Here is a 21,175-nt window from a genome sequence, read left to right on the forward strand (position 1 = left end):
TTTATTAATAGTACCCTTCTCTAGCACAACAGTGCCTTTGCAAAGTTACATTCCACAACAGCCATTTGACAACATCAAAACTGTTTTCGTTCTAATGCTTTTCAATCTAACTACATTTGTTAATAGGTAACATCAAAATAAACCTATTTTTGCATGTATGCAAGGTACTTAATTTTGGCCATGGTGTCTACAGTACACAAATGACTTATAAAATACTACTACTACTTGAATGAGATTTTCACTCTGCAGCGGAGTGTGCGCTGATATGAAACTTCCTGGCAGATTAAAACTGTGTGCCGGACCGAGACTCAACCTCGGGACCAGTTCGAGTCTCGGTCCGGCACACAGTTTTAATCTGCCAGGAAGTTTCACTACTACTACTTATTTCAGAGGTCACACTATAACAACAAACCAGGTTCAAGTGAAGTATTAAAATGCCGAAATTATGTCATTCACTGAAAAATTAATAAACCTTGGGTAGGTGTAAATACAGTGGTCCAGAACATGGATGTCGCAGAAACTAATCCACAAGTGAGAAAAGGGGAGGCACAAGAACATAAAAAATTATAATTTTTTATATAAATTAGTTACAGTTCCAATGTGTCAAACCACAACAACTAAGTTTTGTGACAATAAACACACATCCTACAGCAGGAGTTTTCAAACTGTGTATTGAGGCTCCCCGAGGCACTGCAACTTTATTTTTTGGGCATCATGGGGGTTTCACAAAAAGAATAATTTGGTTGGTTTGCTTCCTGTGTGAAGAAGCAACGTGTGTGCTAGAAGTGGTAGCCAGCGAGTGAGCGTCGTTACTATGGCATCAAGGCAGATGGTACAGGATGTCTCGAAACGTACAGTACAATTTCAAAGTGTTGTACCACTCAAAGTAATTAAGATCCTCACATCACGTTTGCTATGACAGACAAACTCAAAGTTTTGTTTGTGTGTGTTCCATGTTGTCTTGAGTGAAGCATAACAACATTTCAAGAAAAGGCTCATTGTGAGTAATGATTTATTCAGACCAAATCGGACACACAAGTTCAAAGGTATTTCCAAATATGGTATAGGAAGAAAATTTTCTAAACAACCTAGCATTTTCTGAGGAAGTAACATCCCATGTGTGTGGCAGGATAAACAAACAATGTCTACATCTGCCCCTCCCCCACCCCCAATAATAATAATAATAATAATAATAATAATAATAATAATAATCTAATGGACGAGTTATATGACTGCCCGAAAGTTAAAGTGTTGTGGTGTTTGATGGTTCATGAAATTGTGGGACCATTTTTTTTTCCTCAGGAAAAGAAAGGTTAGCTAGCTATTACCTTGATACACTCTGGGCTGTTTACGTTACTGCAACTGGCTGACTGACAAGACAGTTCTTTTCCAACAACATGGTGCACAATCGCAATGGGTTCAGATTGTGGGATGTTCTATACCAGGTGTTTCCGTATCATTGGGTTGGCAGGTGTTGCCCAATTCCCTGGCCTCTTAGATCAACTGACATTACACTGAAGGACCTCTTTCACTGGAGGCGTGTCAAAGACTGAGTCTATGAAATGCCTATCAACCATACCAATTATGCAAAAAACCGAATCATTCCTGCCATTGTCACAATTTATGTAGCTATGTTATGCTGGATGTGAATAGAGCTTAAATACAGACTGGGTGTTGTGAGAGTGCCACAAAAAGTCCACATGTTAAAATCGATTGAATGGCATAATGAGCCAAACAAGGTGGGATTATCTTAATTAGTTTGGATGCTTTATCACATTGACATTATATCATACCTTATGAGACATCCTGTAAAATTAGATTACATTTACTTTCGTTCCAATTCATTCATAGTGAGGTGGTCCTCCAGGATGTAGAACGTGTCAGAAAAACAATAATACATGACAAATATTTAGAACTAAAACAAATAAGCTACTGTACCTTCCACAAGTCCCAAATGGCATGATCGTCTTTTTTTTTTTATTAACACTATATGAAAAGTTCATTTTACAACACACATTTAACAAGATCACATTAATGCACTGAATTTAAAATTAATTTTTTTTATTTATAACGTAATAAACATATAATTGAACTACTACAATACTTATTTACAATGAACACATTGCTGCACTGATATGGTGCAGAAGTTAGATTGTACTTTACACACACACACACACACACACACACACACACACACACACACACACACACACACACACAAAAAAAAAAAATCTGTTGGTTCTACTGAAAAATTCATCAATGGAGTACAAGGAGTTGGTCACCAATAAATCCTTTAGGCTTCTCTGAAACTGAATTTCATTCGTTGTTAAGCTTTTCATGATTGCTGTCAAGTCATTGAAAATGTGTGTTCCTAAATAAAGAAAACCTTTTTGTACAAGAGTAAGTGACTTTAAATTCTCGTGAAGATTATTCTTATTTCTAGTACTGATTCCATGAACTGAAAAAGTTCTATATTTTTAATGACAAATTTCATTAAGGAATAAATATACTGGGAAGCAGTAGTTACTGTCCCTAGTTCCCTAAACAGGCCTCTGCAGGATGTTCGTGAGTTCAGACCAGATCTCTCTTATTGCGCCCGGAAAACCTTAGCTTGGCTTGATTTAAAAAAAAAAAACATTATGGAGTGGAATTAAGATTAGTATGCCAGATTTCTTCCCCCCATGAACCATGGACCTTGCCATTGGTGGGGAGGCTTGCGTGCCTCAGCGATACAGATAGCCGTACCGTAGGTACAACCACAACGGAGGGGTATCTGTTGAGAGGCCAGACAAACGTGTGGTTCCTGAAGAGGGGCAGCAGCCTTTTCAGTAGTTGCAAGGGCAACAGTCTGGATGATTGACTGATCTGGCCTTGTAACAATAACAAAAATGGCCTTGCTGTGCTGGTACTGCGAACGGCTGAAAGCAAGTGGAAACTACGGCCGTAATTTTTCCCGAGGGCATGCAGCTTTACTGTATGGTTAAATGATGATGGCGTCCTCTTGGGTAAAATATTCCGGAGGAAAAGTAGTCCCCCATTCGGATCTCCGGGCGGGGACTACTCAAGAGGATGTCGTTATCAGTAGAAAGAAAACTGGCGTTCTACGGATCGGAGCGTGAATGTCAGATCCCTTAATCGGGCAGGTAGGTTACAAAATTTGAAAAGGGAAATGGATAGGTTAAAATTAGATATAGTGGGAATTAGTGAAGTTCGGTGGCAGGAGGAACAAGACTTTTGGTCTGCTGATTACAGGGTTATAAATACAAAATCAAATAGGGGTAATGCAGGAGTAGGTTTAATAATGAATAGGAAAATAGGAACGCGGGTAAGCTACTACAAACAGCTTAGTGAACGCATTATTGTGGCCAAGATAGATACGAAGCCCACACCTACTACAGTAGTACAAGTTTATATGCCAACTAGCTCCGCAGATGACGAAGAAATTGAAGAAATGTATGATGAAATAAAAGAAATTATTCAGATAGTGAAGGGAGATGAAAATTTAATAGTCATGGGTGACTGGAATACGAGTGTAGGAAAAGGGAGAGAAGGAAACATAGTAGGTGAATATGGATTGGGGCTAAGAAATGAAAGAGGAAGCCGCCTGGTAGAATTTTGCACAGAGCACAAATTAATCACAGCTAACACTTGGTTTAAGAATCATGATAGAAGGTTGTATACATGGAAGAACCCTGGAGATACTAAAAGGTATCAGATAGATTATATAATGGTAAGACAGAGATTTAGGAACCAGGTTTTAAATTGTAAGACATTTCCAGGGGCAGATGTGGATTCTGACCACAATCTATTGGTTATGACCTGTAGATTAAAACTGAAGAAACTGCAAAAAAGTGGGAATTTAAGGAGATGGGACCTGGATAAACTGAGTAAACCAGAGGTTGTACAGAGTTTCAGGGAGAGCATAAGGGAACAATTGACAGGAATGGGGGAAAGAAATACAGTAGAAGAAGAATGGATAGCTTTGAGGGATGAAGTAGTGAAGGCAGCAGAGGATCAAGTAGGTAAAAAGACGAGGGCTAGTATAAATCCTTGGGTAACAGAAGAAATATTGAATTTAATTGATGAAAGGAGATAATATAAAAATGCAGTAAATGAAGCAGGCAAAAAGGAATACAAACGTCTCAAAAATGAGATCAACAGGAAGTGCAAAATGGCTAAGCAGGGATGGCTAGAGGACAAATGTAAGGATGTAGAGGCTTATCTCACTAGGGGTAAGATAGATACTGCCCACAGGAAAATTAAAGAGACCTTTGGAGATAGGAGAACCACTTGTATGAACATCAAGAGCTCAGATGGAAACCCAGTTCTAAGCAAAGAAGGGAAAGCAGAAAGGTGGAAGGAGTATATAGATGGCGATGTACTTGAGGACAATATTATGGAAATGGAAGAGGATGTAGATGAAGATGAAATGGGAGATATGATACTGCGTGAAGAGTTTGACACATCACTGAAAGACCCGAGTCGAAACAAGGCCCCGGGAGTAGACAACATTCCATCAGAACTACTGACAGTCTCGGGAGAGCCAGTCCTGACAAAACTCTACCATCTGGTGAGCAAGATGTATGAGACAGGCGAAATACCCTCAGACTTCAAGAAGAATATAATAATTCCAATCCCAAAGAAAGCAGGTGTTGACAGATGTGAGAATTACCGAACAATCAGTTTAATAAGCCACAGCTGCAAAATACTAACACGAATTCTTTACAGACGAATGGAAAAACTAGTAGAAGCCGACCTCGGGGAAGATCAGTTTGGATTCCGTAGAAATACTGGAACACGTGAGGCAATACTGACCTTACGACTTATCTTAGAAGAAAGATTAAGGAAAGGCAAACCTATGTTTCTAGCATTTGTAGACTTAGAGAAAGCTTTTGACAATGTTGACTGGAATACTCTCTTTCAAATTCTAAAGGTGGCAGGGGTAAAATACAGGGAGCGAAAGGCTATTTACAATTTGTACAGAAACCATATGGCAGTCATACTAGTAGAGAGGCACGAAAGGGGAGCAGTGGTTGGGAAGGGAGTGAGACAGGGTTGTAGCCTATGCCCGATGTTATTCAATCTGTATATTGAGCAAGCAGTAAAGGAAACAAAAGAAAAATTCGGAGTAGGTATTAAAATCCATAGAGAAGAAATAAAAACTTTGAGGTTCGCCGATGACATTGTAATTCTGTCAGAGACAGCAAAGGACTTGGAAGAGCAGTTAAACGGAATGGATGGTGTCTTGAAGGGAGGATGTAAGATGAACATCAACAAAAGCAAAACGAGGATAATGGAATGCAGTCGAATTAAGTCGGGTGATGTTGAGGGTATTAGATTAGGAAATGAAACACTTAAAGTAGTAAAAGGAGTTTTGCTATTTGGGGAGCAAAATAACTGATGATGGTCGAAGTAGAGAGGATATAAAATGTAGACTGGCAATGGCAAGGAAAGCGTTTCTGAAGAAGAGAAATTTGTTAACATCGAGTATAGATTTAAGTGTCAGGAAGTCATTTCTGAAAGTATTTGTATGGAGTGTAGCCATGTATGGAAGTGAAACATGGACGGTAAATAGTTTGGACAAGAAGAGAATAGAAGCTTTCGAAATGTGGTGCTACAGAAGAATGCTGAATATTAGATGGGTAGATCACATAACTAATGAGGAGGTACTGAATAGGATTGGGGAGAAGAGGAGTTTGTGGCACAACTTGACCAGAAGAAGGGATCGGTTGGTAGGACATGTTCTGAGGCATCAAGGGATCACCAATTTAGTATTGGAGGGCAGCGTGGAGGGTAAAAATCGTAGAGGGAGACCAAGAGATGAATACACTAAGCAGATTCAGAAGGATGTAGGTTGCAGTAGGTACTGGGAGATGAGGAAGCCTGCACAGGATAGAGTAGCATGGAGAGCTGCATCAAACCCGTCTCAGGACTGAAGACCACAACAACAACAACAACACGGCAGATTTTTCATTTTTATATCCCCTATATCTGACAAAACTCACATTGCAAATGGAGATTTGTTTAGACGCTTCAGCAGTTCTGTGGTGTGCTCCTCCCAGTTGAACTTCTTATCAATCTGTAATCCCAAGAATTTAACACTATCCACTTCTATCTGCTTATCATATGCTAGGCATATTCTTGTGGGACACCCCTTACAAGTTCTGAACTGCATGTAGTGCGTGATTAATGTCCATAAATATTTTATTAGACGATCTTTCTAAGACTACACTTGATTTGCTATTTATTGCTATGTTTGTATCATCGGCAAACAAAACAAACTTGGCATATGGTAATGTTACTGATGAAAGGTCATTGATTTACAAAAGAAAACTTAAGGGCCCTAAGATGGAACCTTGTGGGACACCACATGTAATTAGTTCCCAGTTGGATGATGCCTGATAGCGTAATACATGTCTCATTCCTAATAACACCCTTTGTTTTCTGCCACCAGAGATATAAGATTTGAACCATTCTGCAACACTTCCTGTTACACCATAATATTCTAATTTACTTAAGGGGCTCCGGAACGCCCTATACTTGCAATGTTAAAATAACGCTTATAAATTACATCTTTCCTCACAAAGTATTTGAGGTAGGAAGTTGAATTTTTTACAGATTATTTATTGGAATATGGGCTACAACTTAACACAGGGATTTTACAAAATTTTAGTTCAGTTATTAAAGATGATTTTTTTTCAATTGTAATGAAAATTCACAACATTTTTTTGCAATTTTTTATTTATATATTCAAAAATATACAGTTTTTTGGAAAAAGGCTGTGTTAAATTATGCAGAAGGTACTGTGTAACATTTACTGAAAGTTTGAAACAAATATGTTTAGAAGATCCTTAGAAAACATGTAATTAGTATGAGAAAATGAAAGTTTTGGGAATCAAGCGACAAAGATTGGATTAACTTTTTAGTAAATTCCAGGTCCATAGGATGGATTATCTTCATCCTCTGCAAACTCCTCCTCCAGCTTCCTCTTGTTCTTCCTCCTGTTTACTCTTGCTTGTATTTCTAGACTCTCTACAGCCCTGTCTGCAGCCCGAAGGCGTTCCTTGTCTAAAGCAAGCATCGCTCGTACCATGTTAGAACCTATCTTCATTCCCATATTTCTAAATACCTTGCACCTTACAATGTTGCCATCATTGAAAGTCGCAACAGCATCATACACACCAAAGTGAAGTGTTTCTATTACAACAAATACAGTCTTGGGGATTCTCGACCATAATTTACACTTTCATTGGGGTTTTGAGTTTTTCCGTGAATACACTTTTTCAACAGTTCAGGTGCTGCTAAGTCTCTGAAAATAGGTTTTATACTTTATCTCACATCACTAAAATGTACCTGATGAACACGGACGTTAATAATAACACCATTTGACAGCAGTTTAACAGCGCCACAGTGGGTCACGCCCATGTGGAACACATTTCAAAAAAAATTTAAAAATAATTGTAGTCTTCGGAATTGAATAAATTATATATCTATTAAAAGGTAATAGTCTGCAGATTCAGAAAACGCAAAAAAGTAAAAATTGAACTTTTCATGATTTTGAGCCTTTCCGGAGCCCCTTAAGAGGATATTGTGATTTACACAGTCAAATGCCTTTGACAGATCACAAAATATACCAGCTGCCTGCAGTTTTTTGTCTAATGAATTAAGTATATTTTACCTTTAAGTGTGGACAGTCTTCTGAATATCAGAACCCTTTAGAAATCTGAACTGTCACTGACAGTATGCTATTTATGATAAGATGGTCATAAAGCTGATTGTACATTACCTTTTCTAAATTTTTTGAGAATGCTGGCAAAAGTGAAATTGGATGGAAATTTGGCGCTATTTCTTTATCTCACTTCTTAAACAGTGGCTTAACTTCAGCATATTTCAACCATTCAGGAAATAGTCCACTGATAAACGACTGGTTACATAGATAGCTTAATATGTTGCTTAACTCCGAATCACATTCTTTAATTCACTTTGTTGATATTTCATCATACCCACTAAATGTTTTTGATTTTATGATGGACATTACTTCTGCTGGGGTACTGGGGTCAAATTCATACTACGTGAATTATCTGCTTTTATGGAGGAATGATCAGTTTGGAATTTAGTTTTTCTGAGTGAAAGTCACTTAACTGTTGTTTTTCTTATGTGATTTGAGTTTGTTGCCATGGGCAAATTTTTAAATGTTAGTACAAAACACAATATTTCAAATGTATCGTGCAGTTCTAAAGACAAAGATGAGGAAAATGAAAAAGGCAGTCACTTACATTTCACTTTTACATCTACTATCGTTAGAAATTATTGACCACAATGTGTCATTTGACTTAAAGCCCTAGCTAGAGAGGGCATGCTTCCTAATAAAACGAAATGACATTTTCAATCAAATCACCATAGATTGGTAAATAAACTATGAGAATACTTTCTCACAAATTAAAAGAAATTATGAAATAAATTTTTGCTAAACAAGCTATGATTCCTACAAAGCCTCTTCTTTCATCTCAGTATGTTGCCTACAAGGTAGCAAAGAGCAAGAACCGTAACACAAAATTTCAGCTTTCAGAATTTACTGCTCATCACACAATTTTCGAAGACAAGGGTTTTCACTTAAGCGAATTATGTAAGTTGTTTTAGCCGACTTAACTGAACTTAATGATTACTTTCTAAAGCACTTTCCAGAGGAAGTTGATTGACACAATTGGATCACAGATCCTTTTCACTACAAAATTTTTATTAACATGTACTACCTAAGAACAAGAGCAATTTATTGACATCATAGTTCTTCAGGCTTTGGAAAGAAACTGCAGTTCGTTTCCACAGCACTGCTTGAGTTTTGGAACTTGGTGAAGGAAGAGTATCCAGAAGTAGGTAATAAGGCTCTACAACTTCTGATACGTTTTGCAATATGCTATTTATGTGCAGTATGTTTGTCAGCAACACAAAATACAGACTGTGAATGAATGTGGAGGAAGAGATGCAAGTTGATGAACCTAGCTCATCCTTCTCACTGATTTAGTTACTAAAAGTTGATCAAAGTGTATTATGTCAAATGTTAATAAAGTAAAGAAATAAATTCTACTTCTTTTTAAAACTTAAGTTTAAAACTTAGATTTTAATCTCGTGCACTTGCATGAGCCAACCATGAATCTTTGTGCATATCCCCACCTGTCGAACGCATAAGTTGCTGGCAAGCAGCAGATGAGTGAGTTACTTCACACTTAAAACGAGTGTCTAGTCATGTGTGAAAGGAGGCAATTATGTCCAGGTCAAGTAAAGTATGGACCTAAAAAGTTTAAAAACCACTATCCTACAGAATTGGTGGTTATTTGACACAAGTAGCTTTCTTTGGCACTTAAAAAAGGTCAATACGATTTTGCGATTATCTTCAAGATACACAGTTTTTGGATTATTATTATTATAATAATGGAGTTTTTGATCTGAAATTAAATCCGAGCAGTATCCACAACCTAATAGCACAAAAAGTTCCAGGTGTACGTGAAAATCAGACTAACGCAATCACGCAAATAGCAGTGATTATCGATATCAATTAAGTGACGCTATCTGCCATGTGATGACAAAAATTCCCATCACTTGAAAAACCTAAATAGTATCACTGGAAAATAAAATTGTAAGATTTAGTGAGTACTGATAGAACACGAAAAATTAAAATTCGTGTCTAATTTTTGGCATAAATAGAAATTTGTACAAAAAGAAATATTAAGCTGCTTAATTTTATTACACTTCATTGAAACAAGTTGTGGTGGTGGTGGTAAAGTAATTCACTCAATTTTGTCTTTCTTCTGAAGCAGACTATCCTCTCTCTATTTCCACACGTTCTAAAAATTTCTAAAAAGAACATCAAACATTGTAAGGTTCCCATAATTCAAAAACATTTTTTGTAGTGGTCATATTGCAACCAAAAAACATTTGTTACGAACGTCTTTAAATACACATTAAAAACAATCTGTTAGAAAATTTTCTGACATTTTTTCTTTGCAAATAGCTGATGGATTTGAATCTAGTGCACTTGCATGAGCCAACCATGAATCTTTGTGCATATCCCCACCTGTCGAACGCATAAGTTGCTGGCAAGCAGCAGATGAGTGAGTTAGTGTGGGGGTGTGCGTAGGTTTTTCATTGCAAGGGAAACGGCAGAACTGGAGCAGAGCTACTGCATCAAATTCTGCTAGTAACCGAGTGACAGCCAGGTGTAAACCATTCGGAAGATTCAGACAGCTTTTAGTGACAATGCTATGGACATCACACTGATCAAGGGGTGATACAATTAGTTTAAAGACAACTACACATCGGTTGAGAGCGAGCCATGCACTGGTCGGTCATCAACATGCTGAATTGATCAGGTCACTGCCAAAGTGAATCCCGCGGTGATGCGAGACCGTTGTGTGACATCAGAGAAATTGCAGAAGCGGGCATCAACACTTTCTTGAACACATTCAATTTTGATCGAAGATTTGGCCCTGGAGAGACTGTCAGCAAAATTCGTGACTAATCTGCTGATGGCAGAGCAAAAGCAACTTCGTGTTGAAGTCTCACAGGACAAACTGGACTTCACAAACTGTGGCCCCGAAACCAAATCCCAGTCATCACAGCGGAAGCATTCCTCGTCACCGAAGGCGAAAGAAGGTCCGCCACATGCACAGCAACTTAGAGCAATGCTGACTGCTTTCTCCGACTCCCGCTATGTGATAGCTCCCAGTACACACGTTCATCGATCACCAAAGACTACTACAGGACAGTCCTTGGTTGCCTATTTAATGCTGTGTGGCGCAGGAGACCTGACTTGCGGTTTAACAGGAAACTGAACTGGAGCCATCACAACAATGTGCCAGCACATTCCTCACTCTTGATGCAAACTTATTTGACGAAGGACCAGATTCCTGGTGCTTCAACAGGCTCCTTACTCTCCTGATATGGCCCCCTGCGACTTTTGGCTATCACTCTAACTCCAGACATCACTGGAAGGAATGCGATTTCACAAAACATAGGACATTAGGGCAGCCGACCTAAACTCCTTTCCGAGAGAGGCTTTTTAGACGTGCTTCCAATAATGGAGGCACCGCTAGGAGAAGACGTGGAGTCCCAAGGAACTACTTCGAAGGTGATTAGGTGTACAACACTCCAGGTACGTCAGTTATTTTTCCCAGTCAAAGGTTGGATACTTTTCTAACAGACCTTATATAACAAATACCCATACCTCAATATGATATACAAATCATATCATATTTTATATTCATCATGAATAAATTGACCAAAATATCTGTCAAGAGAAAGTGAAAGGCTCATTCTAAGTTAAATCAAATTCCGTCCCAAATGGTAAGAAAATGGCATGAAGAAAAAGAACAAGAATCTGAATTATTTCAAGCTAAAAACATAATTATCACTTCTTAAATTCTCCACAACAGAAAAACTCTTTACTTAAACTGCCCCTGGGGAAGTACATTTGACTTCCTCTCTCTCTCTCTGTCTCTCTCTCTCTCTGTCTCTCTCTCTTCTTTTTTCAAATTTAAAAATCTCTCGTGGGGGGAAAAAAAGGTGTTAATAAACTGGAAAGTATCAGATTCCTACATAATGTACATGAAAAAACAATAACAAATATCTAATAAATGGATGTTACTTACGGGAAAAATTTAAATGCTTTCACAGTGAAGCCATTCTTTGTAAAAGCTTCTTTAATTTCTTCTTCAGAAACAGTTGGGCTGTAAAAATTTAAGATGTTTTGTTAGTATTTCTGCTAAAAAAATTTAAGCAGGAAAAGGGCAGGTGAGTTGGGGGGAGGGGAGGAAAGGGGAGGGGGGAAGGGGGTTGTAGGAGCTCCACTGCAAATTTAAGTAAATACATGATGAACTCAAAGTTTATAACATAGATCTATATAAGTGACTACACAAGTAATACAATAATGTTTACGAGTCCGAAGTCTCAATAATTTACCCCTCCACCTCCATCTCCATCTCCATCTCCATCCAATGGAACTGGAAATGCCGTGTGGCTAGGGCATCCCGTCGGGTGGACTGATCGGAGAAAAATGGACTGATCGAAGAAAATCTCCGACCCAGACGGGAATCAAACCCGGGCCATGAGGAATGGCGTTCCGTCACACTGATCACTCAGTTACCAGGGGCGGACCCCATCTAATGTTATTCTACATTCTATTTGTGAATTTCCCGCACCCCAGCCCTCAACACACTACCAGAGTGACAAATACCAATACTGTCCCATTGGTTTTTTAAGATGTTCCATTTATTCCTCACATATTTATCTGAGGGCCAATGGCCTTGCCGCAGTCGCTACACCGGTTCCCGTCAGATCACCGGAGTTAAGCGCTGTTGGGCTGAGCTAGCACTTGGATGGCTGACCATCCATTCTGCCGAGCGCTGTTGGCACGCGGGGTGCACTCAGCCCTTGTGAGGCAGAGGTAAACTGAAGGGCTACTTGACTGAGAAGTAGCGGCTCCGGTCTCTGAAACTGACAAGCCCCTCCATATACGCATCCAGTGATGCCTGTGGGCCAAGGATGACACGGCGGACAGTCGATAACTTTAGGCCTTCATTGCCTGTTCGGAAGGAGTTTATTTTTATTATTATTATTTCTTTCCTTTCTCAGGCGTTATGTCTGGTTAAAAATGGAAAGTGATGTGGACCTTGATCAAGCGTGACTTCCTTTTAACTGTACGGTATATTACATTGCATTTAGGAACTTTTGGGTAATTGAACATGTATCAATAATTACAGATTTCTGTAGTTGTATATATACGTTTGGATGTAGCTGTATTGCGTTGATGTACTGGTGGATATTGTGTGGTATGACTCCTGTAGCTGGTAGTATAATTGGTATAATGTCAACTTCATCCTGATGCCACATGTCCTTCACTTCCTCAGCCAATTGGATGTATTTTTCAATTTTTTCTCCCGTTTTCTTCTGTATATTTGTCGTATTGGGTATGGATATTTCAATTAGTTGTGTTAATTTCTTCTTTTTATTGGTGAGTATGGTGTCAGGTTTGTTATGTGGTGGTGTTTCATCTGTTATAATGGTTCTATTCCAGTATAATTTGTATTCATCATTCTCCAGTACATTTTGTGGTGCATACTTTTATGTGGGAACATGTTGTTTTATTGGTTTATTTTGTATGGCAAGTTGTTGATGTATTATTTTTGCTACATTGTCATGTCTTCTGGTGTATTCTGTGTTTGCTAGTATAGTACATCCGCTTGTGATGTGATCTACTGTTTCTATTTGTTGTTTGCAAAGTCTGCATTTATCTGTTGTGGTATTGAGATCTTTAATAATATGCTTGCTGTAATATCTGGTGTTTATTCTTCGATCCTGTATTGCAATCATGAATCCTTCCGTCTCACTGTATATATTGCCTTTTCTTAGCCATGTGTTGGATGCGTCTTGATCTGTGTGTGGCTGTGTTACATGATACGGGTGCTTGCCAGGTAGTGTATTCTTTTTCCAGTTTACTTTCTTCGTATCTGTTGACGTTAGGTGGTCTAAAGGGTTGTAGGAGTGGTTATGAAATTGCAATGGTGTAGCTGATGTATTTATATGAGTGACTGCATTGTGTATTTTGCTAGTTTCTGCTAATTCTATAAAGAATTCTCTTAAATTGTGTACCTGTCCATAATGTAGGTTTTTTATGTCGATAAATCTCCTTTCTTTCTGCTTAATGTGAATATTTCTGTTGCTGAATGTATGTGACGTATTCTATATTTGTGGCATTATGATCGTGTAAGTGTATCGAGTGCCTCTAGTTCTGTGTTACTCCATTTCACTATTCGAAGTGAGTAGGTAAATATTGGTATAGCACAAGTATTTATAGCTTTTGTCTTGTTTCTTGCTGTCAATTCTGTTTTCAGTATTTTTGTTAGTCTTTGTCTATATTTTTCTTTTAGTTCTTCTTTAATATTTGTATTATCTATTCCTATTTTTCGTCTGTATCCTAGATATTTATAGGCATATGTTTCTTCCATCGCTTCTATGCAGTCGCTGTGGTTATCCAATATGTAATCTTCTTGTTTAGTGTGTTTTCCCTTGACTATGCTATTTTTCTTTTATTTGTCTGTTCCAAAAGCCATATTTATATTATTGCTGAATACTTCTGTTATCTTTAGTAATTGGTTGAGTTGTTGATTTGTTGGTGCCAGTAGTTTTAGATCATCCATGTATAGCAAATGTGTGATTTTGTGTCGGTATATTCCAGTAATATTAAATCCATAATTTGTATTATTTAGCACGTTGGATAGTGGGTTCAGAGCAAGGCAGAACCAGAAAGGACATAACGAGTCTCCTTGGTATATTACACACTTAATCTGTATTGGCTGTGATGTGATATTTGAATTTGTTTGGATATTAAGTGTAGTTTTCCAATTTTTCATTACTATGTGTAGGAACTGTATCAATTTAGGATCTACTTTGTATATTTCCAATATTTGTAGTAACCATGACTGGGGTACACTATCAAAAGCTTTTTGGTAATCAATGTATGCTTAGTGTAGCGACCTTTGTTTAGTTTTAGCTTGATATGTCACCTCTGCATCTATTATCAGTTGCTCTTTACATCCTCGTGCTCCTTTGCAGCTCCCTTTTTGTTCTTCATTTATAATTTTGTTCTGTTTTGTATGTGTCATTAATTTCTGTGTAATGACTGACGTCAATATTTTGTATATTGTTGGTAGGCATGTTATGGGGCGATATTTTGCTGGGTTTTCTGTGTCTGCTTGATCTTTAGGTTTCAGATAATTTATTCCATGTGTAAGTGTATCAGGGAATGTGTATGGGTCCGCAATGTAACTGTTAAATAATTTAGTTAGATGTGAATGTGTTAAGGTGAACTTCTTTAGCCAGAAATTTGCTATTTTATCTTTTCCAGGGGCTTTCCAATTGTGAGTAGAATTAATTGCTCGGGTGACTTCATGTTGCAAAATTATCACTTCAGGCATTTGTGGTATCATCTTGTATATGTGTGTTTCTGCTTGTATCCACTGTGCATGTCTGTATGTTGTACCAGGTTTGACCATATGTTGCCACAGAAGTGTTCCATGTCTGTTATGTTTGGTGGATTCTCTATTTTAATGTGTGTGTTATCTATTATCTGGTAAAATTTCTTTTGGTTTGTGTTGAATGTTTGGTTTTGTTTCCTTCTATTTTCACTTTTTTTGTATCTTCTAAGTCGTTTGGCCAATGCTTGTAATTTCTGCTTCTTTTCATCTAATTGCTCTATCGCTTCTTGTTGTGAGATTTTACATAACCTTTCTCATTTTTTGTCTGATATTTCATTTCTGATAAATTATGTTAGCTGTCCGATGTCTTTTCTCAGTTTTTCTGTTCTGATCTGTAGCCTGTGTTGCCATGCTGGTTTTGTGGGTCTCTTCTGTGTGTTGGTTGGTTCTGATCTCTGCCTAGTGTGTATATTTAGTGCAGTGAGTGCTCCTATATAAACCAGTAGTTGTAACTCTTCCATAGTTGTGTTTTCATTTATTTTGTTGTGTATGATTGTGTTGATAATTTTTATTGTTGTTTCGACTTGTGGGTTATTTGGCGGTCTATGCAAGAATGGTCTAATGTCTGTATTTGTGTCTTTGTATTCTATATATGTCAGCTGAAATTTTTCTTCTATATCTAACATGTGTGTCACTTCGTGTTCCATTTGTGCTTGTCCTGGTGGCTGTCTTAAGATTTCGTTTTCCTCCGATTGCTTAATTGATGGGTGGTGTTCTTCTTTTGTTTGCTCTGGGATGTTTGAGTCCATTACTGTATTTTCTTTTCTTCTGATTGCACATTATTTTGTTCCAGTATTTGTTGTACTTGTTGTTTGATGTTTTCTAATTCTGACTGGGGTATCCTGGTATTTTTAATTATTACACGGATATGATCAGCTAGTTGATGTTCTGTTAAAAATTTTAATTCTGGGTATCTGGGAATAAATGTTGTGTATACTTGTGATCTGTATCCAGTTGTGTTGGTTCCCAAGTTTGTTGCTTGGTAATAACAGAACATGAGGTGTCGGTTAACTTCATCTGACCATCTCATCCTCTGTCTTTGTTTTCCTTCTAGAGTTGTTGCAGGAAGCATATCCTGCAAAATACCTCTATTTGGATTTAAATCATTTTCTGTGTGGCTAGCAGTGTCGTTACCATTGTGGACAGGCACAGGGTTCAAGCGTCATCCCCATCCATAACAGCGCTTGTCCGAGGCTTCATTAGTTCTGTCCTGAACTAACTAATCACACTAAAAGGGGGGTTAGCACTATTAGTGGTTTGCTCTTTTCATCACCTTTTACGACTGGCAGAACATACCGGAGACCTATTCTTTTCCCAGGCCTCCACGGGCATTATTATTATTATTATTATTATTATTATTATTATTATTATTATTATTATTATTATTTCTTTACTTTCTCAGACGTTAAGTCTGGTTGAGAATGGAAAGTGACGCGGACCTTGATCAAGCGTCACTTCCTATTAACTGTACGGTATGTGTTATATTGCATTTAGGAACTTTCGGGTAATTGAACATGTATCAATAATTACGGATTTCTGTAATTGTATATATATGTTTGGATGTAGCTGTATTGCATTGATGTATTGGTGGATATTGTGTGGTATGACTCCTGTAGTTGATAGTATAATTGGTATGATGTCAACTTTATCCTGATGCCACATGTCTTTGACTTCCTCAGCCAGTTGGATGTATTTTTCAATTTTTTCTCCTGTTTTCTTTTGTATATTTGTTGTATTGGGTATGGATATTTCGATTAATTGTGTTAATTTCTTCTTTTTATTGGTGAGTATGATGTCAGGTTTGTTATGTGGCGTTGTTTTATCTGTTATAATGGTTCTGTTCCAGTATAATTTGTATTCATCATTCTCCAGTACATTTTGTGGTGCATACTTGTATGTAGGAACGTGTTGTTTTATAAGTTTATGTTGTAAGGCAAGCTGTTGATGTATTATTTTTGCGACATTGTCATGTCTTCTGGGGTATTCTGTATTTGCTAGTATTGTACATCCGCTTGTGATGTGATCTACTGTTTCTATTTGTTGTTTACAAAGTCTGCATTTATCTGTTGTGGTATTGGGATCTTTAATAATATGCTTGCTGTAATACCTGGTGTTTATTGTTTGATCCTGTATTGCAATCATGAATCCTTCTGTCTCACTGTATATATTGCCTTTTCTTAGCCATGTGTTGGATGCGTCTTGATCGATGTGTGGCTGTGTTAGATGATACGGGTGCTTGCCATGTAGTGTTTTCTTTTTCCAATTTACTTTCTTCGTATTTGTTGATGTTATGTGATCTAAAGGGTTGTAGAAGTGGTTATGAAGTTGCAGTGGTGTAGCCGATGTATTTATATGAGTGATTGCCTTGTGTATTTTGCTAGTTTCTGCTCGTTCTAGAAAGAATTTTCTTAAATTGTCTACCTGTCCATAGTGTAGGTTTTTTATGTCGATAAATCCCCTTCCTCCTTCCTTTCTGCTTAATGTGAATCTTTCTGTTGCTGAATGTATGTGATGTATTCTATATTTGTGGCATTGTGATCGTGTAAGTGTATTGAGTGCTTCTAGGTCTGTGTTACTCCATTTCACTACTCCAAATGAGTAGGTCAATACTGGTATGGCATAAGTATTTATAGCTTTTGTCTTGTTTCTTGCTGTCAATTCTGTTTTCAGTATTTTTGTTAGTCTTTGTCTATATTTTTCTTTTAGTTCTTCTTTAATATTTGTATTATCTATTCCTATTTTTTGTCTGTATCCTAGATATTTATAGATATCTGTTTTTTCCATCGCTTCTATGCAGTCGCTGTGGTTAACCAATATGTAATCTTCTTGTTTAGTGTGTTTTCCCTTGACTATGCTATTTTTCTTACATTTGTCTGTTCCAAAAGCCATATTTATATCATTGCTGAATACTTCTGTTATCTTTAATAATTGGTTGAGTTGTTGATTGGTTGCTGCCAGTAGTTTTAGATCATCCATGTATAGCAAATGTGTGATTTTGTGTGGGTATGTTCCAGTAATATTGTATCCATAATTTGTATTATTTAGCATGTTGGATAGTGGGTTCAGAGCAAGGCAGAACCAGAAAGGACTTAATGAGTCTCCTTGGTATATTCCACGCTTAATCTGTATTGGCTGTGATGTGATATTATTTGAATTTGTTTGGATATTAAGTGTGGTTTTCCAATTTTTCATTACTATGTCTAGGAACTGTATCAATTTAGGATCTATTTTGTATATTTCCAATATTTGTAGTAACCATGAGTGGGGTACACTATCAAAAGCTTTTTGGTAATCAATGTATGCGTAGTGTAGCGACCTTTGTTTAGTTTTAGCTTGATATGTCACCTCTGCATCTATTATCAGTTGCTCTTTACATCCTCGTGCTCCTTTGCAGCAGCCTTTTCGTTCTTCATTTATAATTTTGTTCTGTGTTGTATGTGTCATTAATTTCTGTTTAATGATTGAAGTTAAAATTTTGTATATTGTTGGTAGGCATGTTATGGGGCGATATTTAGCTGGGTTCGCTGTGTCTGCTTGATCTTTAGGTTTCGGATAAGTTATTCCATGTGTAAGTGTATCAGGGAATGTGTATGGGTCTGCAATGTAACTGTTAAATAATTTAGTTAGATGTGAATGTGTTGAGGTGAACTTCTTTAGCCAGAAATTTGCTATTTTATCATTTCCAGGGGCTTTCCAATTGTGAGTAGAATTAATTGCTTGGGTGACTTCATGTTGCAAAATTATCACTTCAGGCATTTGTGGTATCATCTTGTATGTGTCTGTTTCTGCTTGTATCCACCGTGCATGCCTGTTGTGTTGTACCGGGTTTGACCATATGTTGCTCCAGAAGTGTTCCATGTCTGTTATGTTTGGTGGATTGTTTATTTTAATGTGTGTGTTATCTATTATCTGGTAAAATTTCTTTTGGTTTGTGTTGAATGTTTGGTTTTGTTTCCTTCTATTTTCACTTTTTTTGTATCTTCTAAGTCGTTTGGCCAATGCTTGTAATTTCTGCTTCTTTTCATCTAATTGCTCTATCGCTTCTTGTTGTGAGATTTTACATAACCTTTCTCATTTTTTGTCTGATATTTCATTTCTGATAAATTATGTTAGCTGTCCGATGTCTTTTCTCAGTTTTTCTGTTCTGATCTGTAGCCTGTGTTGCCATGCTGGTTTTGTGGGTCTCTTCTGTGTGTTGGTTGGTTCTGATCTCTGCCTAGTGTGTATATTTAGTGCAGTGAGTGCTCCTATATAAACCAGTAGTTGTAACTCTTCCATAGTTGTGTTTTCATTTATTTTGTTGTGTATGATTGTGTTGATAGTTTTTATTGTTGTTTCGACTTGTGGATTATTTGGTGGTCTATGCAAGAATGGTCTAACGTCTGTATTTGTGTCTTTGTATTCTATATATGTTAGCTGAAATTTTTCTTCTAATCTAGCATCTGTGTCACTTCGTGTTCTATTTGTGCTTGTTCTGGTGGCTGTCTTAAGATTTCGTTTTCCTCTGATTGTTTAATTGGTGCGTGTTGTTCTTTGTTTGTTTGCTCTGGGATGTTTGAGTCCATTACTGTATTTTCTTCTTCTTCTGATTGCACATTATTTTGTTCCAGTATTTGTTGTACTTCTCGTTTGATGTTTTCTAATTCTGACTGGGGTATCCTGTTATTTTTGATTATTACACGGATCTGATCAGCTAGTCGTTGTTCTGTTAAAAATTTTAATTCTGGGTATCTGGTAATAAATGTTGTGTATACTTGTGATCTGTATCCAGTTGTGTTGGTTCCTAGGTTTGTTGCTTGGTAATAACAGAACATGAGGTGTCGATTAACTTCATCTGACCATCTCATCCTCTGTCTTTGTTTTCCTTATTATTATTATTATTATTATTATTCATCATCAGAGGAGTTTCTCCCCTTCTACCTCACATGGGTTGTGCAGAACTATTACTTCTACAGAGAAATCACTAGTAGCAGCATCTGCACTATAACTCTTCTGTTATTTTACGTCTTATCTTTTCTTCCTTTCCTCTCTGTTAAATTTATCTCATTATATGTTCACTAACATTTGACAGCCATCCACTTCTACCACATTTAGGGTAAGAATTTAAGATAAACAGTAATTACTTTAAAAAAAAAAAATATTCATTGCTTTTCCCACCTTTCACATTACAATAACAAAAACATTAGAATGCAAACACTAAGTAACAATTACTAAATACAGCCACTCACCTACAGCTAATCGACAGACAGTGCACAGACATACACAACACTTCATGGACTACTAGCCAGCCTCCCTGCCCCAAACCCCACACACGATACCCAAAGGTATCATCTTGCAATAAAATTCTGTTAAGTGTTACAGTCTGAGTGTGCATGTTAGCATCTGCGCGTGGGAAATACAAAGTGTAGCATCTCAAAATTTGTTCATAAAATCTCTCTAATGTTGTGTGTGTTTTCCTCTCTTTACTTTCCAAATTCTAATGTGCTGCTTAATGCTTACATTGCTCAAGTTAGGTACTTAATTACAAACCAAATCCTTGCTTGTGTGTGCTAATGTTTTGGTAATGGGGACCTGATAGTACTGGAACTATCTTTTTTTGTTTTTAAATGACCAAACACACAAATTTAAACGGCTATCACAATATGACAGAAGACAAAGCCCTAGTGCTTTGAAACTGTTAGAAGTGGTGATAGGCAAGCTTTCCGTTGCAATGTTCGGTTTTGCAAAAACTTCAACAGCCTTTTCTCCAAAATTGTCTTTGCTTGTTTTCTTCTTTTGGCTCTATTGAAGCCATCAACAAATGACAGGCTACTCAAACAATGTAAAATCCACATCGTTGGATGGCAAACTACTGTTTCTTTTGAGAAGCAGCAGTATTTTCCACCAGTGAACAGAGTTGCGCTCCAATTTTACATGTTTCTCGACATCATTTTTCTATTCCCATCCAATCCAACAGTGAAAATATCTTCAGAATACGAATTCTGACCTTTCATGTGCACTGATAGTTGTGTGACCCTTACTCGACAACACTGTAGACAGAACCAGTATGGAGTAAGCAGCAATCAAAAAGTTTTCACTCTAAGGCAGTACATACAGGCCAAAATCAGTAACCCAATTGGGCACAAAATTGGCATGAACACTGAGGC

General features: G+C 37.3%; 1 protein-coding gene across 5 annotated transcripts in view; it reads right to left on the reverse strand.

Moving 5' to 3' along the window:
- The window catches only part of LOC126262599 (polypyrimidine tract-binding protein 1), a 267,901-nt gene that overhangs the window by 14,268 nt on the left and 232,458 nt on the right, over nt 1–21,175 (reverse strand). For all 5 annotated transcript variants that reach the window (XM_049959377.1, XM_049959370.1, XM_049959355.1 and 2 more), the window contains one exon: nt 11,646–11,723. In XM_049959377.1, the coding sequence (XP_049815334.1) occupies nt 11,646–11,723 (78 nt within the window). The remainder of the gene's footprint in view (nt 1–11,645; nt 11,724–21,175) is intronic.

This window comes from Schistocerca nitens, chromosome 1 (genome assembly GCF_023898315.1).
Source record: "Schistocerca nitens isolate TAMUIC-IGC-003100 chromosome 1, iqSchNite1.1, whole genome shotgun sequence".
NCBI classification, from domain to species: Eukaryota; Metazoa; Arthropoda; class Insecta; order Orthoptera; family Acrididae; genus Schistocerca; species Schistocerca nitens.